This window comes from Calliphora vicina, chromosome 5 (assembly GCF_958450345.1).
Source record: "Calliphora vicina chromosome 5, idCalVici1.1, whole genome shotgun sequence".
NCBI classification, from domain to species: Eukaryota; Metazoa; Arthropoda; class Insecta; order Diptera; family Calliphoridae; genus Calliphora; species Calliphora vicina.
The window spans coordinates 112055924-112076574 of NC_088784.1; the positions used below are offsets into that span (position 1 = coordinate 112055924).

Consider the following 20651-nt stretch of genomic DNA (forward strand, 5'->3'; position numbering starts at 1 on the left):
ATTCGAAATGAATTCTTTAATAGAATGAATTAATAATTAATTCCTTCGAACCTTTGATTAAAATACCGTTAGCTAAATAACAGCAAATACCGTTACCGAAAGAACAAACATTATTGTAACCGTTTCAAGTCGGTTGCAACTTAGATTGCTATTTAGAATCACGAAAATCGACCCACAAATGGCTGAGATATAAGCAAAAAACTAGTCGCGGATTTTTAATTTTTTTTCACCAAATTTTTGTTCAACAAGATTTTTTTTACCAACAATTTTTTTTAATATACTTTTAGTATACTTTGGTGTTGCGTATATAAGATTCGGTAGAGCCGAATATATCAATATTACTTGTTTTTGATAAGTTTGTTTCTATATTTTTTTTTTGTTTAGCTTTTAAAGTTAAAGTTTCCTCCGAATCACACGTTGAATAAATATATGAGGAGCCACAGAACAAAAGGTACTTTTTTGAAAATTTAAAAATTTCCAAATATTACAAAAATCCTAAAAAATCAATTTGTAAAAAAAATTCGAAAAAGTACTTTTTGTTCTGCGGCTCCTCAGTTCATAGAGCGGAAGGAAATTCCATTGAAAAAATAAACAAAACTTCTGTCTTTTCACACAAACATAAGAAACATGTCAAAATACACTGTCATCCATTATAATTAAATATAAGTATCTGACCACAGACGATGTTTATCTGGTAAACAAAACGAGTCAACGTACATGTTTTTTCTGCAACAATAATTTGTAGAATGTTTCTTCATAATGCATTTTATTTTTCAACAAAAACGAATGCCCCGGGTGAGGCTCGAACTCACGACCTTAAGATTATGAGACTTACGCGCTGCCTACTGCGCCACCGAGGCTATGATAGCCTTTCATTCAATGCGTTATACGAGAAAGTAAGTTAAACTGATATATAATTTAGAACATTGCAATAAATTTTGCACAAGAACATAAATTTTTATACAAAAAATGTATGTATGAAGGTATATCGTTTGTATACATGCTATGCATTATTAGATGAAATTAATTAACAAAAACATGTTTTTGTTTTGTTTATATAAATTTTTAGTTATTACATTTTAGCACAACTCTAAATTTATTTTTTTTAATGTTCTAAGATTAAATTAAAATTAAAAAATAGTTAGAAATTTGTATAATGTATTTGGCCAGCGTTTCGCAACATGTCCCTTTGGCGCAGAGGATAGCGCGTTGGACTTCTAATCCAAAGGTCGTGGGTTCGATCCCCACAAGGGATGCAGTTTCGGATTAAGAAATTTGTTCGATTTTCCTTTTGCTTTTATTATTTGATCATTTAAGCTCGAGTTTCGAGTACATGTGTAATGTATATATGTATGATAGGTGTAAAACAGATTATTTTATTAATTTCAAATAATAAAAAATAACAATTATTTTTATACCCTTCACTTTCGTGAGAGGGTATAAAGGGTATTTCTACAGCCATGTCGGTCTGTAGAAATAAATTTTCTGAAGACCCCAGATATCTAACTCTTCAATAATTCTGTCAGACATGCTTTCGAGAAGTTTCCTATTTAAAATCAGCAAAATCGATTCACAAATAGCTGAGATATGAGGAAAAAACCAGGAAAACCCCGATTTTTGACCTATATCTGGATTACTAAGACATTAATATAGACAATATAGATATCCAATGATAGATATTTTAAAGACCTTTACAACGACGTATATAAGACCATAGTAAGTTGGACCTACAATGGGTCAAAATCGGAAAAAAGTTTTTTTAACCCGAATTTTTTTCACCAAAAAAAAATTTAAAAATGAAAAATTTAAAAAAAATAATTTTTAAAATTTAAAATAACAATTCGATAAAAAAAATTTCCAAAAAATGAAAAAAAATAAATTTTGTTAACCGAAAAATATTTATTTTGAAGTATAATTATTTGGTGAAGGGTAATAAGACTCGAATATGGCTTTCTTACTTGTTAAAAAATAGTTTCGTAATATTTCAAGAATTGGATGACTTAAAAAAAAAAATATTTCCGATTATTTTTCGATAAGAAAGACGCATCTAGTGTCCCTTTGGCGCAGAGGATAGCGCGTTGGACTTCTAATCCAAAGGTCGTGGGTTCGATCCCCACAAGGGATGAAACTAATATTTTCTTTCTATGTATTCCTATATATTACAAGGTTGGCAACCGATAGCTGTTAAATTAAATACCTTTAAAAAAATACAACAGTAACCGATGCCGAATCTCTTGAATCCGTTTTAAATCGGAATCGTTTCGGTTTAGAAATTATAAAAAATTTAAATTATGAATTTATGAAATTTTTGTTGTTAAACCTTGGTATCATAGGTGTAAATACATAAAAATTTAATGTTATGAAAATTTGAAAATTAGGGCAATAACTATAACATTTGGCCCTAACCTTAATAAAGTCTGTTTGACTCTACAACAATACAAAAAGAAAAAGAGGCATTTTATTTTGACTGAACTGAACAGCTGACTACAATACCAATCCATACGAACATATCAAGACGAATTCAGTATAAGGTGGTGTCGACAGCACAGCTGATTATTTATTTCTTCACTTGCTTAGCGGTTATAGCTGTCAAATTCACTAGTGTCTGTTGTTGCGAATACTACAACAAACGTAAAAATTACAGGCAACAACATATACATATTTTGACACTAATTTTATTATGCTTTATCTGAATATAATGCAACATTTTTAAAAAGTTTTCATTATTTTCAAATATAAAAACTGTTAAAATTATCGAATATTATTTTATTGAGTACCTAATTGAAGAGCAGTAGAATTTGAATACACAAGTAAAACTTTCAGTTACAAGTGGGTTCCTAATTTCCCGGGAATTAAAAAACAGTACTAATCCTTTAAAATTCAATAATGTATATATGTATTTTTATTAAAATATTTTTGAAGTCCGACTAAGTTAAATCTAACAAAACTGCGTAATTTGTTTCGAAAGAGAAGTTTTTTAAATCAAATTTGAATATCCATACAAGTTTTAATGTTAAGTTTGTCTCCTGTGACAAAAATTCGGTTACTTAAATCGTGATTCTTCTACGTCAACTGATTTTCTGTTGCTAGTACCGAAAACCATCGAAGGCGGAATGCGCTTAATAAAAATATATTCACACATATCGTCACCTAAAATTCAAAACAATATAACAAGACAAGCCAAAATCAATCAACATTTTTTGTGAAATCTAACATCCGCATATGTGACTTGGACAGAACGTGGCATTTGTTATATGTATTATAAAATTAACTTTTTGAACGTCAGCAAAAATTAATCCTTTAAATCCTTTTTTCATGGACAGGACCGATATTGTACTTTAAAAAATGTACACAGATATGTCCTTAATACACATATATATGTCCCTTTGGCGCAGAGGATAGCGCGTTGGACTTCTAATCCAAAGGTCGCGGGTTCGATCCCCGCAAGGGATGTACTTTACTTTTCCAAGCATTGATGAGTAATTTGTGTTTACATACATACTTTCATAAAGCTAAATTATAAAATTATGCGTATATATTACATTGTCCAGAATTGAAATTCTCTTCAAAATGGCCTACAATTACAATAAAGGAAATACATAAATATAATGGGTAAGAGCAGAGGTTCTGTTCGAAAAAATGTTTTGATAACCTTTGTTTGTTACCAATTCGAATCGATTTACACCAATTTGAATTATCTTGATATTTATTTTTATTTTTCCAACGGTATAACGATATAATTTCGTTGACAAAGGTGGCATTTTAACTTTTGTGGGATTCAATAAGTTGAAACTTTCAATAAACACGATTGTGAAATTATTGAATATTCATTTCCATAAGTATAGATTATTTATAGAATAACAATAACCACATTTAAGATTTAACGGTATTTTCGATTATTTCGGTAACGGTATTTTAGAGGCAACAGTATCTTAGCGGTAACGGTTGCCAACGCCTTTTTATTCGCATACTATTTCTTTGCATAAATTATGAAATAAATAGCATTGATTATATTTCACCAGAATCGTCAAAAAGCGCTATAATATTTTTGGCAGCATTGTAATTAGATATGTATAGATCACTAACCAGTTCAAGAATCGATAAGCGAACATAAATAACATCTATAAATTTCAGATTAAATGTCCAATGATTTTTGAAGTGTACTTCATCAAATAAGTATTGACAGTACTATAAATTATGAGCCGATTTTTAAAGATTTTAATGTTGGCGATACTGGTATTAAAACTCGACTGTGTCATTCTCTTAATTATTATCCGCATACAAACTTAAATCTTAATATCAACCCTGTGAGAATAACACAATTATGTATTACATGAGTTACCCTGTGTATAGTTAACGTAGTCAAAAGCAGCATTTGTGCAAGTGTCGACAACTGTCCCTTTGGCGCAGAGGATAGCGCGTTGGACTTCTAATCCAAAGGTCGCGGGTTCGATCCCCGCAAGGGATGTCTTAAATTTTTTTTTATTTTTTTACGTAAATTACAAAAAAATAAAACAGATTTTAAACAAATTAAAAAAAAAATAATCTTTACCCCAGATGGGACTCGAACCCACAATCCCCGGCTTAGGAGGCCGATGCCTTATCCATTAGGCCACTGGGGCTGGTGGCTGCCTGTTGTCTAAATACTAATTTCAATATAGACACAAATTTACATTGTTTTTCTTTCAACCAGTTTGTTAATTATGCTATTATTATGAATGATATTAATTAAATTTTAATAAATATTAATAAATTAATTAAATCGATGCTTGTGCAACTTATTTTGTAGACTATACAATGTTGTAAATTATCATCTAGCATTCACTGTATGTGATTTGTTAGTATTCTACTGACACTACTGAGGCCTACAACCCCCATTAGGTTGCTTTTCAAGTTCTGACAAAAAGTGTTATTTTGTACAAAACAGTGTTGTTATTGCAACAAATTTCTACTTAAGTACCATATTGTTTTCTATGGACGTTATTCCAATAACATTACCGTCAGTTGGTCAAAATACCACAATTTAGGTTTATAAAGTTCATCTTTTGATGACCATGTCCTCATGCTGTTCTTTCCATTTCTGACTTATCTCTTATACAGTGAATGTCACTTAAAATCGTACACCATCGTGTAAAATTTTATTCATTAGTTTTAGAAAGTTGATGTTTTGGAAATATTTTAAAATGCTATTTTTATATTGTGTGTGCTTATTACATATCAGAAAATATGGTATAATTTTAATTGCCCTTATCTACAAATAAAAAAAATTGGGTAACACTGTCAGTGCCCAGAATATCAACGCTTCATTTAAAATCGTACAGGCACTAAAAATAGAAAAGGATACCCTACAAAGTATTAGGATTATTTAATATTAAAATTTTATTTATAATTTAATATAAGTGTACGAATTTAAGTGAAATATGAATTTTGTGATGTTCTTTAATTTTCATCAATATTTTTTTAAGGAATTGTTAACTTTTTTGTTGAAATACATACATATTATTGTTCCAATTAATAAAATTACTTTTAATTTTTTATATAATCACCTATTATTGCCTGTATAATATCATAATATTTTAAAAAAAAAATATGTTGTACGATTTTGAGTAACACTCACTGTATGTAGTGGGATAAATATCTAAATATCTTTTTTAATCTTTTATTAATTTTTAAAAACGGGTTGATAATGTTTATGTATATTAAAATATTAAATTAAATTTGTACTCTTTTTAAATGGAGTAAACAATGTTACTTTGTAACTAGAGATAATAAAATAGAGATAATCAATCTGCCAGTTTGGCTGACATCAGCCGCTAACATGCTCATGCCTGTGCATATCTTATGGGGTTGTTTGGCTCATATACCCCCCAAATCTAAATCGTAAAAACTTCATATAAAAAATGGTTTGACTGATGTAAGCCGCTGACGTCAGCCGCGGTGTTGCCACAAAACTATTTCTTTTACCACTTAAGAATAAAGCGTTTTGTGTTACCCTGTTATTTTTATTTCTGACGGCGAACATTTTATTCGGAGGCTTTAAAGTATAAACTAAACCAGTAAATATTTTAAATTTTAATTATATCGTAATTTATTCTTCTTATTCAGAATTATGACAAGTGGACATTTGCAACTTTGCTCAAGATTTTCCTTTACACACTCGGCAAGAAACCCTCAGATTAGATATATTTAACGGTCTTTAGAGTAGCTCGGTGTTGGAATTATTTACCTATTGACCTTCGCATTTAAATTTAAAATGTTGGCTTATTTTTCTCTTCGTATTTAATAATTACATAATCCTAGACATTTTAAAAATCAATAATGAACATTGTTTTTAAATTTTGTAATTAAACATTTACATAATCCTTTATAGCTTTTTAGAATTCCTACTACTACTTTGGGACACTATATTGCTTGGTATTTTTTTAAATTAATCTTTTATTAGCTGGGAAGCCATTTGCACATGTTTTTGCTTTTTTATATAAATTTAAGTAAATATTATAATTAAACACTCAGGATTATTCTTTGTAATATATGTATGGTATGTATTATTGTTCTACAGAGGCTTCATATATTACGTGAAATTAAATAAAAACCCTTCACCAAATTATACTTCAAAATACAATTTTTAAATATTTTTAGGTAAACAAAATTGATTTTTTTTTCCAAAGTTGTTTTTTTAATTTTTTGTTAAAAATGTTTTTTTGAATTGTTATTTTAATTTTTTAAATTTCCAAAAAAAAATTAAAAAATATTTTTTCCGATTTTGACCTATTGTAGGTCCAACTTACTTTGAAATATCTATCATTAGATATCAATATTGTCTATATTAACGACTTAAGGTAGGGTCACACATGACAAATATTTGACGAAAAAGACGTAACCACTAAATAAAATGCATTTGAATTCTTTTATGTCAAAAACTTATTTTACTTAGGATGATTCAAAACAAAAAATGTAGTTTTATTTTATTTGATGCTGTTTGATCTTATAAAACACTTGTAAGAGTAAACATGTCAAACAAATTTGTGATAAAAAAATTGGTTACGCTTTTTTGAGCAAATATTTGGCATGTGTGACCCTACTTTTAGTAATCCAGATATAGGTCAAAATAGGTCCAAAATTGAGGTTGTCCTGGTTTTTTCCTCATATCTCTGCCATATATTTGGAAAATTGACGGACAGACGGGCATGGCTTAATCGACTCCGCTATCTATAAGGATCCAGAATATATATACTTTATTGAGTCGGAAATGAAAAATGTAGAAATTACAAACAGAATGACAAACTTATAGGTATATACCCTTCTCACGAAAGTGAAGGGTATAAAAAGAGACACAAAATGGTGAGTAACTTCAAGCGAATTAACCAATCAAAACAATTATTCCTGGCACATACATATATGTATCTATGAAATAAAATTTGGTTTGGAAGTCAAAACAGTTTGGCTCATTGGGTTCAGTATAAAATAGATTAGAATATCTTGATAAGATTTTCCCACTTTTCTTAACTTTAAAATTTATTTTCGTTAAGCAGTGTTACAACGTTTACTCACAAACAATGAACAGACTTCTTCAGATTATTGAAATAAACAAAAATCTCATTTTAAATTGTTTAAAAACGTTGTATGTACATCGTTTCAAAACAAATTTACTATTGATACCATTTGCTGTTTTCATGTACGGATTGTAAATATTTCGAAAGTATTTCCTTTCAAACTACTAAGTGTTAATTAAAGGATTAATAAACTCTTCTTTAATGAAACATTTTTAAGTAAAAAATACACTATGATTTTATTATCCAAGCAATTTTTAATTCTGCTGTGTTTCCGATTAAAATTATGTTTTAAACATGTTATAGGTATGTATCCTTATTAAGAGTTTTTATGCTTAATCGGAATTATGATTATAATGATGGCATTCGATAGTTTACTCGTAAACTCGAAAGCATTCGAAATTAATTTCGATTACGAATGTGAGAATTAGCCCTCAGATGTATTCTATAGTGTCGTCGTCCAAAAATGTAAGTAATAATAACTAAAAACAATTACAGCACTCATAAGTGGGTTGGTTTAAGATTCGTTGCGAAAACCTATATTTCATAATTATCCAAAATACCTACGACTATTATTTCCGGAATTCAAAAATAATAACTTCTGCAACACTCGTAGTAAGGGGATTTAAGATTACTTTGCGAAAACCCATACATATTTCATAATTATTTAACATACGTCTATTTCCATTGAATTAAAAAATAACAATTTCTATGAAAACAAATTTTCAGTTATAATCGAGCTTAATAGTTAATCATCATCTTAATACAGTAGTAGAGCTTCACAAGATCAAACATTCCTGTATTTGTCCACTTTCATTTCTTTTCAAAAGCTGACCTCATGGGAATAATCAATGTATTTTAGATTTTCTTTTGTAGTGAAGGAGACAAATTTCGTTCTAAAACATTCTCTTTTAATCGTAATTTCTCCACGTGACCAGCATTCGCCAGATTCTCATCTTCAGTTAGACGCTCGGCACGATTATCTTGGACGGATTCTACAAATAAATATACATTAGCAATCTCCAGAAGAATTCATGGAACAATTACTTACTGCTGTACGGTGTGTATTTGTCAGATATTAAGCTTTCCAAGTTGTACCCTATGAATCCAACAACTCCAGCAATGGGAAGAGTAATGTATACGGCATTACGCCGCAAAACAGCAAGAACAAGCGGCCACATTTTGTTTCAATCAAAAATAATGTTAAATAATATTGTTAAATTTCATCAACGAAAATTAATGATTTTATATATTCACGTATGTACATAAATAAAGAAGAAGACATTAGATTGTCAGAAATAGAGATAGTGTTGCCAGAACAGCTTCAGATAATAATGACAAATGACGGTAAAAACACGAATGATATTAATTATTCAACCAAAAAGAGCTATTTACATATAAATATTGCTCTGTTCACAGTGCAATTGGGTAACATAACATATATTTTAATTATTTATAAATATGAAAATATTATTTATTATAGCTGTTTAGCTGTTCTATAACAAAAACCAACAGTGTCTCCAATATTTTCCCTGGGATATCAATTTCCACTGAATGACATTTTGAATAAGAAGTTGATGTAAGCAAATGATAAATAATTTATTTATTCCAGTATTTTTTGTAGCCCAACAAAGTATTAAAGTACTTTTGTAAAACATATAATAACAAAAATGAATCCATTAGATCAAAGTGAACATTTATTGGCATTAAAAGGTAAATCATTGTAATTTTACAAACTAAATAATAACTTAAAATTAATATTGATATTTTTCTATCCGTAGTGATGCGCTTGACAAGACCTACTTTGGTGTGTCCACAAATTATATCTTGTGAGCCTCGCGACCTGCCACAACTTAGCTTTAAGCAGGTTTCAGAGGCAGAAGGAACAGCTATTGCCGGATCCGAATTTTTAGCTGCTGGTCAGTTTATGCTACTTCCTCAATCATTTGGCAATATCTATTTGGGAGAAACATTTTCCAGTTACATTTGCGTCCACAACTGCACATCCCATCCGGTGGATGGTGTTACAGTAAAAGCCGACCTACAATCAAACAATACCCGAATTAATTTACCAATGCACGAAAATAAAGCTAAACCAGCAACGTTAGGTCCAGACGAAACCTTAGATGATGTCATTCGTTACGAGGTTAAGGAAATTGGAACTCATATGTAAATAAAAAACAATTCGTATTATAAAAATAGTTTTTCACAAATTATCTACTTAAACTATTATAATTTTAGACTCGTATGCGAAGTCAATTATACAACACCTGCAGGTTTGCCACAATATTTCCGTAAATTCTTTAAATTTCAAGTTTTAAAGCCCTTGGATGTCAAAACCAAATTCTACAATGCCGAAATGGATGAAATCTATTTGGAAGCTCAAATACAAAATATTACCACGGGGCCGTTCTGCCTGGAGAAGGTTGAACTCGATAGTTCAGATCAATATACAGTGACATCTCTAAACACTCTGCCAAATGGAGAATCAGTATTCACGTCGAAAAATATGCTACAACCAAATAATAGCTGCCAATTTCTGTATTGTATAAAGGTAATTCATAAATATTTGAAACAGAAAAAATTACCATTACATGTGCGAAATTTTTGTAGCCAAAGCCGGAGGTCTCTAAGGATATTAAAGTACTAAGAATTGCCAACACTGTGGGAAAATTAGACATTGTATGGCGTTCAAATTTAGGAGAGAAGGGACGCCTGCAGACCAGTCAGCTGCAAAGGCTGGTAAGAGTCAATTAAATAATTTTATTATTAGACATTTAATTAGAAACTTGTTCATTTATTTTCACCTTAAGCCGTTTGAATATAAAGATGTGCGTTTGGAAGTAATTGATGCCATGAATATTGTAAAAATTGGCGAACCTTTTACTTTTATTTGTAGAGTAACAAATACTGCTGATAGACCTATGGATTTGACGGTCAAATTGCCAACTCCATTAGATTTCAATTGTCCGTATACTGGATGTGCTGAATTCAGTATTGGTGTTATTGATCCAGGTCAGCATAAGGAGTTCCCCTTAACCATAAGTCCTTCCAAATTGGGTCTTGTCAAAGTTACGCCTCTGGTATTGATTAACACATTGATACATGAACAATATACAATTGAAAAGGTGGTCGATGTTTTTGTTGTAGATAGTGACTACCATAATGATGAATCATTCCAAATTAATAAGTTTGTTCGCTACGATAATGCTCCACATCAACAGGTTGAGGATCAATCGCTGCAACTGCAAGTCGTTTAGTAATAAGAAAAAGTAAAGTACATATTTATTTTTTAACCTTATATAATTATCTATTTCCATATACATACATATAATAAAAAATATATTAAACTTATTAACACCATTTTTAGTTGAAATTTGAATTTAATTTTACCGACAAAATGTACTGTTTTATTCTATAAAATAAGAAATTATTGTTTTTAGCTATATAAATTGAAGTAAATCACCCATTTTCTATTATATGAATACGAGAAACGTTTTCGATTTTAAAAATGTGTCTTTTTAAAATCTTCTTCTGGCTGAAAAGAGGAACAACTGTCTCCACCAGATTTTCAGATGTGGGCCTTATATGACGATATGAGTAATAATGGACCGATCGCCATAAATAAAACTAGTTAGAAGCGAAATTTGTGAATTACATACATATAAATTAAATATTCACGACCTATAAAATCCTATTACGGGAGGAAATTCGTATAGGTGCTAGGTGAAATAATGGACCGATTTTAACCAATTTTAACGATTTTAACCAAGATCCGAGTAACAGTTTATATTTTAAATTTTTTTTCTGTTAATATTTATATTTTCTGTATTGCCTGCTAACACCTGCTAAAATCACTTTTTCTGTATATCAAAATTTTCTGAATTACTGTCATAAATTCAAAAAGGAATTTTTGGTTCACAATGTTAATAAACAGTACCATATTATATATCATATTAAAGGTATTTTGATGCAATATTTAATGATACCCATAATGATCAGATTATTTTTCACTTTAAATTTCTATAACTCTTACCCCCATTTTCTCAATATCTGGTTATCGTTTTTCGTAACGATAAACCTCCAATTAACATTTTTTTTGTATGAGAACTGTCAGTTTATCGTGACGAAAAACGATAACCAGATATTGAGAAAATGGGGGTTAAACTAATAGAGTGCGGGCAAACATTTTAACGTTTTTGTGCTTATTATGAGACCTATCAACACCAAACAAATTATTAAAATGCAAGCTGTTTCGATGATCTTGATTTATGACCACAATGTAGAGTACTTGGCCTAGAAAAAAGCGGAAGGCGAAATGTTTTTGTTTTTTCTTAGCTTTAACGGTGACTGATTGCACAAAGTATACAGAACATCTGATTTTGAATTTTTGAAACGATAAATTTGACACCTCTGTATACTTTGTCCTGATTGTTTGAAAAGCGGCTGTGCTGCTCACGTCATATTTCGGATAACAGTTGCAAAAAAGTAGTATTACAGTGATTAGAAATCCAATCAAGTACTTTTAGCTCCTAAATTTTGCATCTCTGCGTACGTATGAAAATTATAACGGTACTTATTTTTGTTTACATCATATATATAGAGCGGTTCGTAAAAAAAGTGTGCGAATCAACACGATTAACAAATGGAAAAGAAATATTTACTTATAGATAAGTATTTAATAATAGTGTGTTACAATTAATGATAAAATGTTGAAATTTAATAAAGTTCGCTTAAAAAGAACACGCAAATGTAAAACTCTTTAGTTCTTAAATAAATGAAATTTGGAAACAAAATACATTTTTATTTAATCCATCAGCTGTGTAGATTGCTGCAGGCAACGATGCAAGGCAAATGTTTGCATTGGATTTTTTTTAAGTAAATGAAAGGTAAGAAGTGTTATTTTTTGGCAATAATAATATTTTAACAATAATAACAGCTTTTAAGATTACACTAAGTATCATCATTAGCAAAATTTCCACTACGGAATGCATCTTATATTTAACAAGGTTAATGCAGTCCGTTGCAGCACATTTCCAAATAAAACGATTTGTTCCAGCGTTAGCCGTTGATGAGCTGAAATAAAAACCAAATAAACATACGTTTTTATCAAAGGCATAATACACATTTTTGTTTAACCTTTTATATGAGACCATATAACCATGTGCATAGAACAATGTCCGTCTGGTTGTATGATGCTTGCAAGAAGCCTTTACGTTGATGAGCTGAAATAAAAACCAAATAAACATACGTTTTTATCAAAGGCATAATACACATTTTTGTTTAACCTTTTATATGAGACCATATAACCATGTGCATAGAACAATGTCCGTCTGGTTGTATGATGCTTGCAAGAAGCCTTTAGATATATGTATGTATGTAGGAATCATGTACATATATCATCAGAGAATACATAAAATGCACAAAAATCGGTATTTACATACAGCCCAATTATGAATAAAAATTCCCTGGGAGTTTTTTTCCTTTTCTCATTTTTCCTATTCAAATTCAATGGGAAAAAACTCCCTGGGAACAAACTCCGGGGAATTTTTTATTCATAATTGGGCTGATTATGAAATATGGAAAAAGCAAACAAATAATTTTTACGTTTTTATTAAAATTTCTAGAGATAGTGCAGTCGATATAGCCCTGTCCGTCTGTCCGCTGTGTGTTGAAATCAATTTTCCGTACCCGGTTCGGTTGCTATTTCAAAATCGAGAGAATCGGCCCACAAATGGTATAAGGAAAAAAAATATATAAGGAAAAAACCTAGATTTTTTACCTATTTTTAATCCACATCTGGATTACAAAGTCATTAATATAGACAATATGGATATCTATCTAATGATAGATATTTCAAAGAAATTTATACGTATACTAGCTGTCCCGGCAAATGTTGTTCTGCCATAGCTCACACTAAGTTTGAAGACTCCCACTAAAATATTACTCCACATATGCAATAATACATTTTTTTAATTTGTAAAATATATTTCATTTGGCACGACAAAAATATAAAATTTTCCCACCATAGGAAACAAAGTATGTATAACAAGTAGTCCAAATCTTTGACAAAAATGTAGAGTTGTCAAACCGGTTTTCGAATTATTCGAAAAACCGTTTTTTTCCAATTTTCCGGTTTTTTTTTAACCCGGGTTTTACAAAAGGACGGTTTTCGAGTTATTCGACAAACCGCTTTTTTTGTCTCGAATTATTCGACAAAATCGAATATTTTTTTAAATTTATCTTATAATATAATTAGCTATTCCCCTGTTTTTTTTTCAAACAATTTGAATACAAAAATGTTATGTTTAAATTAACAAACCAATGTAAGCAAACTTTAACAGATAGAAGTTAGAAAACATATCAAGCTATAAATAAGCAGATGGCTTTTTAATGTCACCTGTAATAGATTCGCCTTGGTATACCGTCAGATCTAAATAAAAGTTCATCAATTCCGGATTAAGAATATATTGAAAGTGACTCGCAAAATTTAGAAGCTCAGCTCAGTTTAAAATAAAAAACGTTCAAAATCCTCATAAAACAACTGATATTGCTACAACTAGCGACTTAAAACAAGATTTTAATTATTTGGACAAATTTTCAAAAATATCTAATTAAATCTTTTATACAATGCAATTTTAAAAGTTCAAGGATTAACTTTTAAAATTGCATTGTATAAAAGATTTAATTAGATATTTTTGAAAATTTGTCCAAATAATTAATTTCTTCTTTAATAAAAAATAATTTAAAGATCGTATATCCTCAAATCATTTACATTGTATTCTGTTCTTGAAATACAATTAACTATTATTATTATGTATAAGTATGCATTAATATTATGTATATTAATTCAATATCTGTATAATTTCAAAAATTTTGAAGGTGTAAATTTAAGTTATATATTTAATTAATTTTTAAAAGAATGAACGATTTTTTAATTTGTTTGAATAAAAAAATAATTTAAGCTTAATTTATACCTCAATTCCTAAATTAACAAAAAATTCTAAAAACCGGTTATTCGAACCAGACTTAAGAGTTTTATAAAATCATGTTAAGTTTCAATTTGTTTGATTTTCAATACCAAAAATTTAAATTCTGTTCTATAATTAATATTCTACCCCAAGTAAAATTAAGTGTCAAAAATTAATCAAATAAATGTTTTAATTTGTTCAAAATTTACGCTTTTTGGAAATAAAAGAGTGCTTTAAAAAATTCGTTAAATATTGTGTAGAAGTGTAACAACGTAGTTAACGTAGTTTCAATTCACAATTTTAAAAAATAGAGAGTCGGACTACTTGTTATACCTTGTTAGGAAAATTGTAATTTACCATAGAACTTTGCTTCCAAAGTATAATAATTAGTCCAACTCTTTGACAGCAGTACCTGTCTCTAAACATGTGAAAAAGTCTAAATATGTGATAATAACAAAAATGTATATGTGTTTGTGGATTTTTAATTTTCACCAGACTTAAGGCTGGGTTAAGCTGGCCACACACGGAATGATTTGTTCGCCTGATTTGTGATTATAAATTTTTAATTACTTGTGATTTTGTTCGCGCACAGTCCCATTAACAAGTAACAAGACGTCGAACACGAACAACTCACCTGTGTGTGAGCAGCTTTAGCCAACCGTTGATGGAATGTAACGGTAATGTTGACTTAACGTAATACTTTAGTGCGATTATAGAACATTAAAAATATGTATTTGACGAATTTGACATAAAACATTTAAAATAATATTTTTTAGCAGTTGATTTTAGATAAAATAATATACATAATTGGTCAATTTACAAGGTCTCTTATCATGTCATAATGTCCTAATATTTCACAATGGTTTTTATTGTTTTTCGAGCAAAATATGTCCTAAAATAATACTACTCTGTACGCTATGTTTATTGTGTTATCGTAACCAACCAGCAGAGACCTGCACCGAATGCCTAAGAGTCGGTTAAGCCGAGCTGCCTAGTCGTGATATATTAGGACATTATGATAATATGACTAATAAGAGACCTTGTGAATTCACCAAATATAAAACCAATTGTGTGCTATTTTTCAAAAAATATGTATTTTTCAATTTAATGGTTTTTAAAATCAACCCTGTTAGCAGATGTTAAGTAGAAACGTAATGAAATTCTGTTTTTAACAGGTCCAGACGTTACAGTTACGTTACATTTTATCATTATAACTGCTTTAACTACTTCACATACAACAAAAACGTAGCTGTTCTGTTAAGGATACGGTCGGCTTACCCAGTCTTTCAGAGTTTTATAAAATTGTGTTAAGTTTCAAATTGTTTGATTTTCAATACCAAAATTAAGTGTCATAAATTAATAAAAATAAATTTTTTCATTTGTTCAAATTTTAGTTAAAATTTCAAATATTTTGATGTGTTGTATGTGCGAGAGAGTAATTTTAAAAAATAGAGAGTCGGACTACTTGTTATACTTTGATAAGAAAATTTTTAATTTACCATAGAACTTTGCTTACAAAGTATAATAATTAGTCCAACTCTTTGACAGCAGTACCTAACTCTAAACATGTTTTAGTGAAAAAATACCCAAGTCTAAATATGTGTTAGTAACAAAAATGTACTATATATGTATGTTTGCAATACCAAAAATTGAAACTCTGTTCCAAAGTTCTAAAATTGAAGTTCTACCACAAATAAAATTAAGTGTTAAAAATTAATAAAAATAAATTTGTTCATTTGTTCAAAATTAACAAACATAAAAAGTGTGCTGCAAAGTGTTTAAAAACTTCGTAAAATATTGTGCAGAAGTGTTACAACGTGGATCGGCCGTAGTTAAAATTTCAAATATTTTGATGTGTTTAATTCTCTCACAAGGGTGATGTATTCACACGGTAACCGGGTATGTGAGAGATTAATTTTAAAAAATAGACAGTCGGACTACTTGTTATACTTTGATAGGGAAATTGTAATTTACATAGAAATTTGCTACCAATGTATAACAAGTAGTCCAACTAACTCTAAACATGTGTTAGTGTAAAAGTATCTAATATGTGTTAGTAACAAAAATGTATATGTGTTGGTTGAATTTTTTATTTTTAGCAGACCTACAGAGATTTATAAAATTCTGTTAAGTTTAAATTTGTTTGATTTTCAATAACTAAAATTTAATCTGTTCCATGATACAATAATTGTAGAAGGTAGAATCACTAGGGAGAGTTTTCAATATTCGTCAGAATTTGATTTTGTTTTTTTTCCCATATTTTCTTTTGTTTGACTTTACAAGAATTGTATAATTGAGAATTTATTTTCTACTGAGTGTACCTTATATTGTTGTGTCATGATCTGTTCTATAATTGAAATTCTACCACAAATAAAATTAATTGCCAAAAATTAATAAAAATAAAAAAATCTTAAAATATTGCGTAGAAGTGTAATAACGAGGTTCGGCCTTTATTTAGTCGGAAAATCATGATTTTGTCTATGGTCCAACTACTTTGTTTGCCAAACTGTAGCACAAGCTCAAATTAAAAAATAAAAAATAAATTTTTATTTTGTCATACAATTTTTTCCACAAATAAATTTAAAAATGTTTATATTCGAAACAAGAACGTATTTCGTCAAGTGATAGTTTATATGGAAACAAAAAACAAAATTTCTAAAATTTTTTTTTTAAATTAAAGTGACATTTTTCTCCTTCGAAATATTTTGCTTTTTTTGACTAGCCATTCAAATTTACTATATTTTAATAGAAATCTCAGTAAATTTTACTTTATCTTAGTCAAATTTATATATTAGATTGGGTCAAATTGTAGAAGGCGCATCGCGATTCTTGTTCTATTTCTTTTAGAAAATTAAACATTTTTTATGAATATTTTACTAATTAAATTTGTAATAGTTAAAAACTTTAAATGAAACTGATATACATATTGATTTTGTCATTCTGTTTTTAACATATCGATATATTGGTCGTAGAACCTAAAATCGGAACAAAGCAACCAAACTATCAAACGTCAAGTTCTTAAGTTGAAACTACCAATTTTGGTCTAAAGCGGCAACGATGCTGTATATCTATATACATATGTATATAAAAATGAAATGATCCATGTATGTATGTATGTAATGTCATCATTCGATTCGAAATTTTCAGGAGATGGTTTGTAAAGAAAAAAAATTCAAAAATTCCGGGTAAAACTCGGAAATTCTTTTTTGAGTCCAGTCAACTGTAATAAAAAAGTTCCCTAAAGTATGCAGTACAAATTTAGATATTTTATTTGCAAATAAATAACAACAGGCTGGTGTGCGTGGTTGGAGAAACTTGAAGAACTAACATTAGTAAATGCTACCGGGCGAAGCCGGGGCAATCAACTAGTAAAAAATAAAAACATCTTTAAAATTAGAAAAATTAAATATATCTGTGGCAAATCCGCAAACAAAAATTTTTAGAAATGATAGAATTGGGAACTTTGAAAATTGTTGTGTTTCTACAAATGCTGTAGAATACGCTCTTGTACGTTCTTCATATGACTTGTTCACAAGAGAAATGAAGCGCCTCCCATTAGAGTGTAATCAGTGTTTTTTTTTTACAAACAGAAGTAAACTAAAAATATTTACCATTGAAAAACAGCTTTAACTTTAATTGCATGCTCAACCAACACTTAGCACATGAATGTTACAGAATTGCTAACGCAATTACAAGAACAAGAAATAAATACATCAACATTTTAATCCAATTGGACCCATTAGAAGTTGATGTTGTAATAAAAAAAAGTAAACGTGTATGTATGTGTTGCAAGGTTGCCAAATGCTAAATATACAATTAAGATGTTTCCTAAATCTAGTTTGAAAACATTGCTGAGGAAGCGTTTAATTTAAAAATATATTCTAATCATTTCCCGGTTCAATTGGGAACAAACCCAAAAATAAGGAATATAATTTAAAATACTAATATTTCGCAAATTATGATCCAATTGTTATTAATTTTTATTTACTCGTGGTTAACTTGATAAAACTGCAAAAGGTGAACCTTAAATTTGAATTACAGTTTTGAAAATGCTAAAAAATTCTTCATTTGAAAATTCTGCTTCGATTCTGATTCAGATTTGGACTTTTCCAATTAATTTTCAATTAACAATTACATTATATGTAATGGGTTATTTAAAAATACCAATTATTAGTAATTGTAATTGAATGTTGCCAAATCCAATTTACATTGACAACTCGCAATTATCCATTGCTAATTACTGTAATTAGTAATTGGTAAATACCAAATAAATGCAAATGGCTGTAAATCGTAATACAAAAATAATGTTGAGCCCAAAAACTAAAAAAATAAAATGGAATTTTTCTTTCTTTAAAGATTTCAGTTATAAAGTTATTGGATTAAATTTACTGACTTTCAATTAAATTTAGTTTCTTTAGTACGAGTATAAACAGAAATTAAAAATTATTTGTAAGAAAGTAATTGGCAATTTGAAATGTTATTAATTACAAAATGTTATTCAAGGCGAATTTATACAAGGTGGAGTCAGTCAAACAGCAGATAATTTTTTTTCTCTTTTTGGTTTTAAGAACTTTCAATGCTTGTTTTTATATTTAAATATCTACATCACAGATTATTACAGATATGAAACGAATGACAGTTGTCAAAAAAGTTTTCAATGGTTGTGATTTGCAGAGCGAAAGAAAAAATATAATTTCAATAGGCAACTAGTGTGAAATATATTGTCCCTCTTTTCAAACCACAACCATTTTGACATTTTCTTTTGTTATTTTTCTACTGAAACCAGCTGATTCATATCTGTATAATTTGTGATCTACATATTCTAAGCTTATTAACAAAATATTTATTGTTTACATAAATATGTAAAGCCCTCACTATTCAATTATCTACACTATATTAAGTTTAAATACTTATTTGTTTAATTTTTCATTTAGGTATTTTGACATTTGTTAAGACCAATTGTTGTTATTGTAGAACTGACACCACCTTGTATGAATTCGCCTTGATGTTATTGGTAGTGCCCAATAACATTTTGATTGTACCTGATTTGTACCGACAAAGTCTCACCCGATCAACGCTTGTAAACCCTGGGATAGCAGTATCAATCGGAAGCTTTTCCCAATGGAAGAACTTTCGACGAAATGTTATTTTTTCCAATTCTAAATTCAAGAATGCATTTCCATCAAGGTATCTGGTAACTCTAGATGTTTGCTTATGTTTCTAATTGAGCTAATAATGCCGTTTCTGCTGCGACTGTAGATTGTGGTGTACAAGGGAAAATAAAATGAATTACAATTTGTGTTGATCAGCTAAATGCTGCAGAACTAAAACCTCAAACCTAAAGAGATCCATCCATTCGATCTTGTTGAAATGTTTGATGTTTTTCCGCTTTTGGCGGAGACCTTACACCAATTAAAGAGTTCTACGCACACTCGTCACTTCGGAACGCGTCGTCGTTAATTGCAGTCAAACTGTCGTCAAATGGAGCATGGTTTGGCATTCGATCAAGACGTTAATGCATTTACTGTGTGTGTGTGTGTATGTATACATATCACTAAGAGATGTGATATAAGGTGGGCACATTAAAAAATAACTTGACATACAGGATGTGATGATACAATCGATAAGTTGTGTTGCATTACTAAAATACATACATTTGGGTGTGCAACGGATAGACCAAACGGCTAACTGACAGACAGGTATACATTTGCACAGTTAGACAGAGAGATCGTCTCAAGCTGCATGCACTCTGGCTGATAAGCCGCCGAGTTTTGTGCAAATCCATTGCTCTACTAGACTCCTCTTACCAGTCAAAACCATGTTGAATCTCCTCTTATCTCTGTTTTGCTGGCTGCCATGGCTTACTTTATTTGCCCCAACTAAATCATCAGCATCCTCCATGAGCCAATAATGCCAGCAATAAGAAACAATTAGAATTCCCTTAAAGAGTGACAATATGAACTTGGTATGCGAATTAAATTAAATAAAACAAAAAAAGGAAACCACAAAAATAAATATTATACTCATAAATGGCAGCAATTTGTAACACACCACCGCAGGGAGCCAGTGCCGACTGGGTGAGTATTGTTAGAAATTTACTGGTAGCTGATTGTGGCTGGAACATTTTATG

The 20651-nt window shown here is 29.6% G+C and overlaps 2 protein-coding genes and 6 non-coding genes across 8 annotated transcripts; 5 read left to right on the forward strand and 3 right to left on the reverse strand.

The window, feature by feature from the left end:
• Positions 1-787: 787 nt before the first annotated feature.
• TRNAM-CAU (transfer RNA methionine (anticodon CAU)) lies at positions 788-860 on the reverse strand. The gene has a single exon. It is a non-coding gene; the product is annotated as a tRNA-Met (tRNA).
• Positions 861-1183: 323 nt separating this feature from the next.
• Positions 1184-1256, forward strand: TRNAR-UCU (transfer RNA arginine (anticodon UCU)). Its single transcript has one exon. It is a non-coding gene; the product is annotated as a tRNA-Arg (tRNA).
• A 796-nt stretch (positions 1257-2052) lies between these two features.
• Positions 2053-2125, forward strand: TRNAR-UCU (transfer RNA arginine (anticodon UCU)). The gene has a single exon. It is a non-coding gene; the product is annotated as a tRNA-Arg (tRNA).
• A 1255-nt stretch (positions 2126-3380) lies between these two features.
• On the forward strand, positions 3381-3453 carry TRNAR-UCU (transfer RNA arginine (anticodon UCU)). The gene has a single exon. It is a non-coding gene; the product is annotated as a tRNA-Arg (tRNA).
• A 942-nt stretch (positions 3454-4395) lies between these two features.
• TRNAR-UCU (transfer RNA arginine (anticodon UCU)) lies at positions 4396-4468 on the forward strand. Its single transcript has one exon. It is a non-coding gene; the product is annotated as a tRNA-Arg (tRNA).
• Positions 4469-4549: 81 nt separating this feature from the next.
• TRNAR-CCU (transfer RNA arginine (anticodon CCU)) lies at positions 4550-4622 on the reverse strand. The gene has a single exon. It is a non-coding gene; the product is annotated as a tRNA-Arg (tRNA).
• Positions 4623-8205: 3583 nt separating this feature from the next.
• LOC135960790 (small integral membrane protein 12) lies at positions 8206-8816 on the reverse strand. The gene is made up of 2 exons (XM_065512177.1): positions 8602-8816; positions 8206-8545 (listed from the first exon to the last, which is right to left on the reverse strand). Exons 1-2 carry the CDS (start codon positions 8729-8731, stop codon positions 8409-8411), a joined length of 267 nt encoding a protein of 88 aa, XP_065368249.1. The 5' UTR covers positions 8732-8816; the 3' UTR covers positions 8206-8408.
• Positions 8817-9167: 351 nt separating this feature from the next.
• Positions 9168-10904, forward strand: LOC135960033 (probable trafficking protein particle complex subunit 13 homolog). Its single transcript, XM_065511217.1, has 5 exons — positions 9168-9263; positions 9332-9719; positions 9792-10104; positions 10164-10292; positions 10364-10904. Exons 1-5 carry the CDS (start codon positions 9221-9223, stop codon positions 10808-10810), a joined length of 1320 nt encoding a protein of 439 aa, XP_065367289.1. The 5' UTR covers positions 9168-9220; the 3' UTR covers positions 10811-10904.
• Positions 10905-20651: the final 9747 nt, after the last annotated feature.